This window comes from Canis lupus, chromosome 7 (genome assembly GCF_011100685.1).
Source record: "Canis lupus familiaris isolate Mischka breed German Shepherd chromosome 7, alternate assembly UU_Cfam_GSD_1.0, whole genome shotgun sequence".
Classification (NCBI taxonomy): domain Eukaryota; kingdom Metazoa; phylum Chordata; class Mammalia; order Carnivora; family Canidae; genus Canis; species Canis lupus.
The window spans coordinates 70,146,462-70,159,897 of record NC_049228.1 but is presented as its reverse complement, the minus strand read 5'-3'; the positions used below and the strand labels follow the sequence as shown (position 1 = coordinate 70,159,897).

Below are 13,436 nucleotides of genomic sequence, written 5' to 3'. Positions count from 1 at the left end.
CCCACAGGTAACCAAAACTGACCAGATGGAAGCCCCTGACATCTGGAGTGTGGGGGTGTGTTCACGAGCTGCGTGTGTGCTGTTTTCCCTAATTATGACAGCGTAACTTCCTCCTTGCTTTACCAGACTAAATCTCAGCAGTGAGACCTAATGTGTAAACTTCTTGTATGTTTGCTTTTTTCAGTTCTAGGGAAAATCCGCACCGCAGTGGGCAGTGCCCAACTTCTCATGGCCCAGAAATTCTACCAGTTCAGAGAACTATGTGAAGAAAACCTGGTAGGTAACATTCCCCGTCGCTCCCACTTCCCAGCTAGTCAGGAGAAGAGCAGGTTGTCAAGACTGGTGCCAACTGAAGCAAAACTGATTTTGAGCCACATGAAGGCACATTGGACTCTCTCACCTGTAAGAGAGCGAGTTTTCTGACGAATCCTGTTTCCTGCTTTTCTTAAAATTAGAAATATCAGTTTTATATTTAAATTATCTTAGAAGATAAATCCAATCAGATTAAAACTCCCATTTTCTGGTTTGTTTTTTTTTTTAATATTTTATTTATTCTTGAGACACACGGAGAGAAAGGCAGAGACATAGGCCGAGGGAGAAGCAGGGAGCCCGATGCGGGACTCTATCCCGGGACTCTGGGATCCAGACCTCAGCCAAAGGTAGATGCGCAACCACTGAGCCACCGAGGCATCCCATTGTTTTGTTTTGTTTTTTATAACAGAAAATTTTCCATCCTCCTGGCATTCATGTGGCAGCCCTGATTTCATAATTCTTACCAAAATATGGAACTGCCTGATATTTCAAAAATAGTATTACAGAAAACCATTTTGGATAATGATTTTCCTTCTGAAATACCCTCAGTGCCTGTTTCATCATCAGGGTTCAGTTTTAATTCAAGGCCAGAGGTGGACAGCATCGCAAAGGGTAGATTCGATCTCCTTGAGAGGGATGAATAATTCATCTTTCTTGGACATACAGAAACCGAATAAAGAAAAACAAAGGTGCCTGGGTGGCTCAGTCTGTTGAGCATCCACCTGTGGCTTGGGCGGTGATCCCAGGGTCCTGAGATCAAGCCCCGCCAGGCTCTCTGCTCAGTGGGGAGCCTGCTCTTCCCCCTCGTGCTCTCACTCTCTCTCTCTCAAAAAAATAAATAAAATCTTTAAAAAAAAAAAAAAAAGAAAGAAAGACAAACGAAGACACAAAAACATCACTAGCGTCAACATTTTTTAAATTGGCTGCAAAATACAAGGGCAAGAGCTTCCTCACATATGCCTCTTTAAAAAAACTGCTATGATCTCTGCAAATGTTGTTCCATAAGAACAGTGTTTATTGGCCAATTGTTGGTCAGGCTTGCTCTAAAACAAAGAACATGAAAAGCAATTTGTTTATCTTGTGGAAAGTAAAAACATGATCATTTGCAATCTAATTGGCTATGATTTTAGAGTTTTAACCACATCATCTTGTTCACAAGGACAAATATAGACTGAATGGGATTGATTTATCAAGATGGGGTTCAATCAAGAGAAAGTGGAAAGCATGCAAAAGTTGGTGTTCTCCACTCCTCTGCATCAGGCTTCTCTTTCTGAAACTTCGCTTTTGGGAGCTATCCTTTTCCTCCTCCTCACACCCACCCCCCACATCTGCAGTTTGTCTTCCCTTCCCTCAGCAAAAATTACCTGGCCCTTTTTCCTCCTTCTCAGAAATTCTATTCCGGATTATGAGATAATATAGATTAGTAAATGTACTGATAAGTGAATCCAACAAATGTTTTATTGAGCTTCACTGTGTCCCACGAACAGAATTCCTGCTGATTTGCGAACTTGTAATGTGTCACAGGTCTTAATTAACATGACTCTTTGCTCTTTAAATGTACAAAAGTTCATATAAAGCTATATGTCTCAAACTGGCTAAAGAATACATGGAAACCCATATATACACACTACAGGGCAAACACAGCACACTTTTTAACAGAATTATAGGATAAGCAGATATATTACGAAGTAGAACACAAACACTGTGCAGATTTTGAGGATGACATTGCAGACAAAACGTTTTGAAAAATTTGCGGATTTCTAGGAAAGGTTAACTTTGTTAAAGCCAGCTTTTGACATTTCCCAGTTCTTGATGAGTTCACGTGCCTTCACCACTAGAGGAACTTAGTTGGAAATGTGGGCAGCATGTTAGACGTAGGAAGCAGAACTACACTTTAGGCAGAGAGCCACCGATGATGGCTGATTCAGATTCTGCCCCAGAAGGGGAAGACGGAAAGCCCACTGTGTGCCAGGCACTGTGCTGAGGGCTGATAGATGTATGATCTGGTTCGATCCTCAAAGCAACCCTATGGAGCAGATAGTGACATTATTTTTATGACAGCTTTACAGTTGAGGAAAATGGATATGGGAAAGCTAAATAACTTGGCCAGGAAAAAAAAGATAAATAAATACATAATTTGGCCAGGGTCACCTGGTAAGAGGCAAAGCCAAGACTCAAATCCCAGTCTGTTTGACCTCTGTCCCTGTTTGATATCCCCTTAACCCGAAGATTTCTACTATTGAGTTCTACTTCTCACCCTCCTAGATAGATGTGGGACTGGTCAGTGTCTCTGCCTCCTCTGGAGTAAGAAACATGATTGCTGGGTGGTGGCATTGCCTAGTTCAGAAAATGCAGCTAAGATTGGCCACAACCAGACCCAGCTCTCCTTCCTTGAGTTCTTACCCTGAGGAAGAAAACACTTGAAAGCCCTTGCATGTTATCCCAGGCTAGAGTTTCAGGCATAGAATAAATGGACAAGCATTACTTTTCCCAAACAAACTAAACTAAGGAACCCAGCCCCCTTCATCCTTCCACACCCTCCATCACCTCTGATCTACAAGTCTGGTTCAGTCTCAGGCAAGAACTTGAACTCCTTGTGCATGGAATGTCACATGACCCACAGATTTTCTCCTTGCTTCCCTGTCTGTCCCCTTGACCATGCAGGGGCAAGAGATTCTTGGGGAGGAGAGAACAAATTGCCCACGGTATAGAATTAAACAAACTCTTTGGGCCTACCCAACTATCATGTCATGCATTGCTGCACTGAAACAATTTTGCCAATAGAACTTGTGACCTAAAAGACTTCAGTAAACTCCCAAATATGAACAATTTAGTTCTTAGTTGCTGGGGAGATAAGGAAGACCATAAAACTCTATTTGCAGTGTACTTTGTTAAAGCTATTATCTATCTGTTCTGAACCTAGATGTTGAAAAAATTTTTCTTTAGTTTCCTAAATGAAAAAACTACAGAGAAACTCTTTAGTTCTAGTGTCAGTAGACTAGAGTTTAAACCATACACTTAACAAACTTTAGAATTTACATCTTCCAATGAATTCCAGAACTATGGGTAGTTTTAGAAGTATAACTTTATAAATACATTTTTACTTGTATTTATTTGGAAGCCAGACCAATAATGTTAGTCCATCAAGGGCTAAAAGGTTCTTTGTAACCTATTAACTTTATGATCTTGCACTTTCTGAAAGTTGGTTTTTCAAGTACAAATGGCCTCAGATTATTATATGGTGTGAGGTTTCACAATGTATCAAGCTGGCTTGAATACCCACGGGTAACCAAAACTGACCAGATGGAAGCCTCTGACATCTGGAGGCTCCCATCCAGTTAACCATGAATGCCTTTAGCTACTTTTGGTGATAGTGATTAACAATGAGCAGGACACCTTCAATCTCTTAGTTATGTTTTGTCTGGTTTACATCATACAAATTAGTGGTTTATACTTTGTAGTACCTCTCAGGGATATATGGATGGGGGAAAAAAGTCAATCCTTAAACACTGAAGAATATTTAATATTACCTAGAAAATGGGTCATTACAGACATCTATGTGTATGTGTAGATATGTGTTCTCACATTTGCTATTTTATGTTATAGTTGATTGAAAACTCATTTCCAAATGATTCTGTCAAACTACTTGTATGATAAAATAACTTCCTACATTAGTAACATCTTAATTGTTAAACACATAGTACTATAAAAATCCAATTATTTTATTACTCATCATTTGTTTACCCTATTGTTTCACTCAACACAATTGCTAAAACAAATCTTACCATAGATTCGTTATCTGTTCTCTGAATAAGTTGGATGGCATGGAGGCAGATTCCAAATCTAATAATAATATATTGTATTTTTCCCCAGAGACAGTATCTTCATTTAAATAGGTTTTAAATGCATCTTGCCATAGTTTTTTGATGTTTGGCCTCTCTCCCCCTATCACATTGATAGATGTTGTATTACAAAAGAAGAGTTTTACAACCTTGACATTTGAGGATCATTGACTCAGAGGGATGAGTGTATAAAATTACCATTTGAAATAGAATCTTTTAAAAAGCATCGAAACCATAGAAAGAGAGAGTAGAAAAGTGGTTGCCAGGAGTTTGGGGGTGGGGAGAAGGGGAGAGATTGTTAAAAAGGTACAGATTTTCGGTTATAAGACGAATAAAGTCTGAAGATTTAAATGTGCAACCAAGGTGACTCTGGCTGATACCACCGTATTGTATAACTGAAATTTGCTGAGAGTTGAACTTTAAATTCTCTCACACACATACAAAAAGATAAATATGTGATGTGATGGATGTGTTTATTAATTCTGTGGGATGCATCCTTTTTTTAAAAAAGATTTTATTTATTTATTCATGAGAGGCACACAGAGAAAGGCAGAGACATAGGCAGAGGGAGACGCAGGCTCCCCTCAGGGAGCCCGATGCGGTTCCATCCCAGGACCCTGGGATCACCCCACCTGAGCCAAATGCAGACGCCCAACCACTGAGTCACCCAGGTGCCCCATGGGATGCATCCTTATACAATGTGTGAATATATCAAATCATCATGTTGTACACTTTAAATATCTTACAGTTGTTATTTGTCAATTCTTCCTTAATAAATCTTGATAGATATAGATAATAGATAGATAGATAGATAGATAGATAGATAGATAGATAGATGATAGTATTACTATTTGTAGCCTCACTTTTATCTCCTATTTGAAAGCTGACAGGAACTCATCCCCTTTATGTTATTTGAAATATTTGAAAATACCCCTTTAGTGCTTGTTGTCACAGACTACCTCTAAAGCGTGAATGTTTTTCTTTCTCTTGTACAGAATCCCAATGCTCATCCGAGGCCCACCTCCCAGGATTTGGCGGGGTTCTGGGACATGCTGCAGTTGTCCATAGAAAATATTAGTATGAAATTTGATGAACTTCATCAGTTAAAGGCCAATAATTGGAAACAGATGGATCCTCTTGACAAGAAGGTAGAACAATGTAGATTTTGTATGGTTCATTTAAAAACCTGCACAAACACTGGACAGTCTAAATAGGCTTCTGCATTCAGTCTTGCTGTTTACAATGTGAAATGGAGCTGATATCATATTAATCTCATTGTAATGACAATGTTTACATAGTAATCACTTGGGATATTATCTGTAATATGTTTCAGGCATATTTTTAAAGAAAAACCTGTCTTTGTGAATTGGAAAATGGGAATGTGGCTTTTTTGTTAATTAAACTTTAAGTTAAACCATTTTAGTCACTGGAAGGAACTGCCTCCATTTTGCTTTTTAAACTAAAATAAATGACATCTTCAGTGCATGATTATGTAGAGCAAAGAGTTCAACTTCCTTACACCCCTAGGATGTGTTTCTGAGAAAAATAGGAAGCCCTGAAAACTAACCGACTTTGATAATCATTTCATAAATATAGTAATAAAGAAACCACTGTTGTTCAAGTTTTAAAATATACACCGTAAAGTTTCACAGTAATCATAAATGTTGGGATTTTTTTTTTTTTTCAAGAGTTCTACTTTTGGTTGATTTGCCTTTGGGAACTATTGCTCACTGGGTTCCTCATTCAAAAGTTTAGAAATAAAGACTCAAAATCTTTTAGTTTAATTCATAAACTGCAATTTTCACATTTGATTATGGTGGTTCCACCAGGCTCACACAGGTATCCAATATCCACCGCCCTAGGCTGGCCTGTCACTCTTGACTTTTTTAACCCTTTGCTCTCCTAGGGCCTGAGGTCAAACAGTTCCCAAGAGATTCAACTTCTAAAAATTAGGCTTGGCTATTCCCATGAAGCATTGGTGGCCCTGCCTTTTTCAGATCTCCTTACCCATGGGAGAGCTAAGAGTAATCCAGTCCAATCTGCTGCTCTCCATCATAGTATCCAGGTTCATAGGGTCAGTAGACTCCCAGAAGAAATCCGGTCCCAAGGGCCAATGCATAATTGACAGGAGGGTTATTGTCATTGTCCCTCAACTCCAATTCTGTCACCATCAACCTGGGGGTATTAGTGTTAAGTATGAAAGGATCATTGACATATGTGTGGCCTCTCACTTGGGACCAGACATTTGCACCCAATCTAGTTTTCTTTAATCTGTGTTTAAAAACTGCCTACTAAATAAGCTTTTAAATTGTTCTTATTTTAAGAAAACGCTACAGATGTACATACATACTGGTAATTTAGTGTCTAGTGTTGATCCATCTAGCTTCTCATTCATTGATTTTTTTTCAAATATTAGTTTTTTTTAAGCATGAGTAAAGGAAGATATGACTAAAACGTTTCCAATATTCTTACTTTTCAAAATGTCACTAAGTGACCCAACAATGAAGATCTAAAATGTCCGAAAATTGTGATGCTCAGAACTGACATATGTACCCTATTGACATTTACACAGTGAGTCATTAGCCAACTTGATTTCTAAATTTTTGTACACTTTGTCTATGACCAGACCTTTTCAGCATCCCATGAACTTGAAGGGAAGAAACGAACAAGCACAATCAGAGTTGGCCAAATACTGTTTGCACTCCGTACCTCCCTTTTCTGTCCACGCAGATTCTACCTTAAGCAGCTTGTGGGCAAACTCCAGGGTAATAAATTTATCTAGGCACTTCACCCCGGCAAGCAAGGAGGATTTGCTGCAATGACTGTGTAAGTGTCAAGACACAAAGAGTGCCCTTTGGAGAATCACAGAATCCCTTTTGTAAGATAACTTTCATGTTTGTGTCCTGAGAATTGAAGGTATTTCACTGAGAACGAAAACAACAGATTCACACAGACCTTTTCGGAGCTCGAAAGCTCACCAACCTACAATTCCTTGGTGGTTTAGATTCATTTCTTTCCCACTGCATTTTTTTTTTTTCCTGAGACCCAAGTGTTGAATGGTTCTTGTTTTTGCAGTGGCTTTGAAAAATATCCAACCATTTCACAGTTTGCTGATGCTGAGGGGGAACTTCTTTCAGTGTTAGATTTTCAGGGCACAGTGCCTGTCCCTGGGATTGCCTTCTGGGCCACCACAGCCATCCTGAAGGCCCTCAGGAGTGACATCCCAGGGGGATGTGTTAGAAGCCATCCTGGAACTGAATCCAGCCTTCCCTCCCGGGCCCCCTCTCCCCAGGATAGGAACAACCAGTGTCCTCTCTCCAGGGGTGACCCCAGAAAGTATATCGCTGTGCGTTTGTGTGTGATGTGCAAACGGGTATAGCTCACCGTGGCATCAGCAAAGCTACAGCACACACAGGCTTACCATCTCTTCTTCCTCATTTGGACCATTTAGGTTTGGGTGTGGAGCGGGCGGGGATGTTTTTAAACTCTGAGCCCAGCTTGCACCTGCTGCCTCGCCTCCTTAGAGGGGGCTGCCGCTGCCCGAGCCCCCCGCCCCCGCCCCAGCCATCCTCCAGGGAGGATCACACTAAACTGTGCTGGGAGCTGCAGCCTTTGGGGGCATTTTACTTATTTATTTATTTTTAAGGTTTTATCTATTCAGGACAGACACAGAGAGAGAGGCAGAGGGAGAAGCAGGCCCCACACAGGGAGCCCGACGTGGGACTCGATCCCGGGTCGCCAGGATCCACTCCAGGCTGAAGGCGGCGCTAAACCGCTGGGCCACCCGGGCTGTCCTTTGGGGGGCATTTTAAATACCCACATCCTTCCCTTGGAGAGACTAGTTCTGCAGTTCAGCCTTACGCTTGACCTTAAGCTTCCCGGTGTTCATTCCCCACCCACCCCCTGCAACTTTTGAATACCCAAGCCAGAATAATAAAGAAAGAAAGAAAAAAAAAAAAAATATATATATATATATTTACGGTGTGCAGATCAGAACTAACCACCCTTAGGTTTAAAACAAACAAAAACCGAAAAAAAAAAAAAAAAAGGTGTGCGTGTTCTAACTCCTGACCTATCCCAGTTTTCCCCAAGCTTGTCCTGAGAAGCTGTGTAATGTCCTGAACCTTCTGCTTTGATCAGGAGAGAAGGGCCCCTCCTCCAGTGCCAAAGAAGCCGGCGAAGGGCCCCGCGCCGCTGATCCGGGAGCGCTCGCTGGAGAGCTCGCAGCGCCAGGAGGCCCGCAAGCGCCTGATGGCCGCCAAGCGCGCCGCGTCCGTCCGCCAGAACTCGGCCACCGAGAGCGCCGAGAGCATCGAGATCTACATCCCCGAGGCGCAGACCCGGCTCTGAGCGCGCGCCCCGCCGCGCCCCGCCGCGCCCCGCCCCGCCCCGCCCTCCGAGCCCGTGCGCCCCGGAGCTCAGTGACTTCCAGCGTCGCGGTGTAGTCGTCGGTCTTGCAGGAGCCGCCCCCCCCGTAGCCCCCGCCGCCCGGACCGGTTTGCCCACGTTCGCCACCGAGCTTCGCCCCCCGCCCCCGCCCCCGCCCCCGACACGCCCCCGCCGCGCCCCCCAGCCCCACCCGGAGAGCCGGCCCTTTCTTTTCTCGGCAGAGCCAAACCCACCTGTGTAGAAGTGGCCCCTGTAGGTCGCCCGCCGTCCTCAGTTCTCCCGAGCTAGTCTGTCCCTAGAGCTCAGCAATATAAAACCATAGGGTATTTCAGAAATCCAGTATCACAGGGTGGTCCTTTGGGACTTAACCGTCTTCCACGCGAGAGAAACTAGGGCTCCGATTCCCTTCATCTCCCCTAAACGGTTATTATTTTGTAAAAGCAGATGGAGCACTTTATTTCCAACCTCAGAAATCACGCCATCTCACCGGAGTCGATGAGTGACCATCCAGGAGGGGACGCAGTTGGGCTGGGGGTGGGGGACCTGGACGCGTAGCGGGGACCGGGGAAGCAAAATCCGCAGGTGCTGGGGGTACCTGCTTCACTCACAGCTGCACAAACTGCCTCACTGTTACTCCATCAATCACTGCTTCAAATGTTTCAATCAGCAGAAGATTGTAAATTCGATCTTTCAGGGAAATTAATCTATTCTGAAAGGCAATAAAATGAAGAAAGGCAAGGAAGCACTGATAGTTTCAGATAATACTACATAAGGGGGATATTTTCTTTTTTGGTCCTATTATTAAGAAAACTTAGACCTGAAATGTTTTATCAACTTTTATTGTACTATGTGTATTATATTGTTGTGGTGGTGGGGGGTCTTTCAAGGGGAAAGTGTTGGTCCTCTTAATTTGTTAGTGTCCATCCTGGGGGGGGGGGGGCCTACCTAATTACCCATATATAAGTACACATCTGCTTAAGAAGTGCTGTAAATGGCAGCTAGGGTGTTTTCGGGGAGCAGTTTGGATTTTCCCATCATCCCTTTGAATGCTACACGTCCATCTGTCATAACCCAGTAGTTTGTAATGCAGACATGTTTTCTCCTTTGGTCTTCTCTCACTACTGCCCAGAGCCCTCTCCTACCCCAACACAAGGATTGTGTCCTACGTCAAACCGAGGAAATCAATTTTCTACCCGAGTAGACACGCAGCCTCATTCCAAAGAGCTGCCCTCACATTGAGGTCCCAGGTAGTGAGAGAAGAGATTTGACCTGGAAGGTTCAGCAACCAGGAGGAAGGGGGAAAAGTCATATTGGTTCGCAAACATTGAAAGAAACCCAGGCTTTTGGCAGAGAATGTGGATTTACGTTTTTAGTCCTGGCGGATAGGCAGTGTGCACTTTGCATCTAGCCGAAGTTCCCTCTAAATGCCCTTACTCCTAGCAGTTTAAACATTTAGATTCGGTGATCTTAAAATGTCACTGGCATTTTATGTCAGCTCCCACCGCAAAGCATTAGAAATCACCATTTGAAAAATGACAGACTGAAAACACACATCAAATAAGCTTGCACCAGAGCTCTTTAAAAAACAAAAAACAACAAAAAACCACTCTCGTAGCCAGGTGCTAATTTAATTTTATTTATGAAATCAAGAGAGGTGATGGGTTCTGGCAACAACTATTTTCACGGACATATTCTAAAACCACTAGGGAATTCGCTACCTCTCAGAGCCATGGATGCTTTGAGCTATCTTTATACACAGGGCACAAATGTTTACTGCTGTGGTTTACAAGAAAAGGGCTACTAACTTATTTAAAAACCAACCAACCAACTTTTAACTAGAGTGAACAAAGCATCTCGAGCGCTTTGCAAGATTGGAGCTCACAGAGATTTTGAACTTCCAAGTGTTCGCTCGTGTTAAAAAGATTATACCTTTGCTTTGCTTTGTAGCAGCAATGGGAGGTCATACAAAGTTTGCATCAAGTAAGGCCAACTGCAGCCTTGGGTAGCCTATGGTCACATTCAATCCTGAAAATGACTTGGAACTCCTAGATTAACGAGAAGGAAGCGGCATCCATTTGAAGATCCATGTTCCCAACTACAGCTCCATGCCCTGAGGTAGAGATGAGATTGGGATTAAGAAATAGATTTCTAATACGATTCAAGATCATCCTACAGTATTTTCTTTGGAAACTGGTTTAGCCCAGGATATTTTAAAGAGAGACAAGAGAAGGCCTATTTATCTTGTCTATGTGAATGGTATTTGTATATTCATAAGCTATTTTTGGTAAGAATTTTAAATCTTTTAGCTGAATGCCTACAGGCACCATGACCTTTGCCTTCCTTAAAAACACAAATTGTACAAACACTTTATAAAAAGCTAATTATTGATCTTAAAACATGACCCCACATAAAGCTGCTTGTTAACCACTTGCCCCCTTAAGCTGACATCCATGAGCATAACCTTTGTTACATTGTTCTTTTTGATGTATTTGTAGAAATGTTTTTTAGTTCATAATGGAAAATGTATGTACCCTGAAAAATTACTTATTTTGTTTAACTTTGGTATAAAGCTGTTTGGGCATTTTCTTGGGGAGGGGGGGAATCACAAAAGAGGTTTGTCTCCCGCATCAAAAAAAAAAAAAACGTTCAAAGAAATTAAGTATTTATTATATTTTTTGCAGATGTTTCCATACGATTCACATAACCTTTTTGTAAAGAGAGATGAAGAAATGGATTAAAGATTTTTAATATTTGAAATGGTAAATAGAACTAATTTATTTGTAATATATTTCTGTTATTTATAGGTGTTTCCTTAATGTTTTACTGTGCATTACCACTTTCATTTAAGCCTTATCCTTGTGAATTTACCATTTCTTTTTTAAAACATGTCTAGATGCATATTTTAAATAACTGGAATGTAAATCACTAGCATATCTGAATTCCCAATGTAATTTTTAAAAATTATTTTGGTTTGGAAAAAAAGATTCATTTGAAAGCCTTCAGATGGAGGGGTGGGGAACATTTTTATGGCTTTATGAAGTGGAATTTCATAGGCTTATTTACCTAGATTGTGTGTGGACAAAAAAAAAAAATTGTAAATAGATGAATGTTTCCCATAATGTAAAAAGAAGAAATTAATAAAATAATTAATGCACTGCTTTCAGGTCTGCGTGTTTTCACTACAAAGCCCTGCCTCTTCCAAAATGCAAGTAGTTGTCTTTGGAGGGGTTAATTGAAAAATTAGAAAGCATACCATTCTAACTTTTATTGTAACAACACATATGTAGCCACTTTTGAGCAGATGATTAGACCTTGTATCCTAGGTAAGGGATCAAAATACTGGAAACCGAAAGGCCTTTTACTATGATGATCACACGCATATGAAACTTTCAGGTCAGGAGCTGTATATTTTACTAAAAAAGTTATCAGCCTCTCAGACATGTGCAAATCTGTACATATCTTACCCACGTGGTGTCTTCTGAAACATTTCATCCCTTTTGTTTCCTACACAGGTCTTACCCTTGGAAGATCAGAATAATGCTTTGTGGTTTTTATTTCATCCCGGAAATAATGAAAAACTATCCTCAGTGGGACACAATTATTAAGTGACAGATCGGAGTCCAAAATCTAAGCCTTTGTTCAGCTTCCTCTTCAGTGGAAGGTCTCTATCATTCTTCCCATGTTTAAGGTTGATAATTATTTGCCACTGTCCATTTCCTCTGGTTCTCATCTTGATCATATTCATAAACCTCACTTTATACGCAAAAATACAGATTTACCCCCAAAGAGGTAAATTAGCATGATTTATAAAGTGGACTTGCACATCTCTGAAAATGCCAAACTCTGAAACCTGTGCCCATAGTAGTTCCTCCCCACCAAGTTCTTGGGCAAACCTTCCATGTATATGCAACAAACATGGCAGTTAAGCCGAGAAGACACTTTTTCTGATTTTTGTACATAAGCAAGACCTTTGCCAGTTTCCAAAATAACACGATGTACTTTTGAAACTGTTTCAAAAGAGGATGCATCAAGTGGCTCAAGCGCTGTGACACTGTACAGACCTCATTACTTGGGGTTTGTGCACTGACTATTCCCATAGTGTGAACCCTGATTCTACTTTTTGCGTTTTACCAAATTAATCCTTATATTTCACTGGGGCTTCCTTTTTTTTTTTTTTTTTTTCCACTGGGGCTTCTTAAACATTTTGGCCAATCTCAAAACAAAACGAGTTTGTTTTCGCATGTAAAACCTTGAATTTCAGTGAAGCAAATTTCAACTTCCCATGTTTCATGGTCCACTCCCTCCAAAAAATGTAATATTGTTTTTTACAAAATTGAACAAAACTGTTTGCTCTAGACATGAAATTTTTAAAATATCTTTGAAAGCTACCCCTTGAAAATACAAATTGATTTTGGTTTAAATAAATGGCATGTTAAAAATCATAGCGTCTGAATGTGTTCATTCTCAAATGCCAGTGATACTGAAATGTTGAGGTCTGCTCATTAGACTGACTTTCAGCCGCTAAAGCAAGATGAGATCAGATCCTTTTGCAAACAGAAATTGGTGACCGAGTCTGAAAACCCTCTGGGTCTCAACTCATTTACTGTAAGTTTACATTCTAGGTCTTAAATTCCTCTGTTAAGTCACTCATGATCTCCCCTAAAGCAGAGAGAGGAAATAGAGTGCTGCTTCCCGGGCCACATGCTTCCCTCCCGGCTTACTGCTGGCTTAGGGAGGCATCGCCAGACAATCACAGGAATGCGAACCCCCAGTACCCATGATTTCTGATCCTGGGTCTCCATTTAGCCTGTCAGTGGATTATTTCATCATGTCTCTATGTAAACGAGCACGAATCTGAATTGAAAGAAAATGGCTAAAAGCAGGAGAGCACTC

At 41.2% G+C, this 13,436-nt stretch overlaps 1 protein-coding gene across 15 annotated transcripts in view; it reads left to right on the top strand.

Annotated features, from left to right (window-relative positions):
• Positions 1-8,527, top strand: part of DLGAP1 (DLG associated protein 1) — an 870,774-nt gene extending 862,247 nt beyond the window's left edge. For all 15 annotated transcript variants that reach the window (XM_038543734.1, XM_038543736.1, XM_038543735.1 and 12 more), the window contains 3 exons: positions 185-276; positions 5,150-5,302; positions 8,295-8,527. In XM_038543734.1, the coding sequence (XP_038399662.1) occupies positions 185-276; positions 5,150-5,302; positions 8,295-8,504 (455 nt within the window). In that variant the 3' untranslated portion in view covers positions 8,505-8,527. The remainder of the gene's footprint in view (positions 1-184; positions 277-5,149; positions 5,303-8,294) is intronic.
• Positions 8,528-13,436: the final 4,909 nt, after the last annotated feature.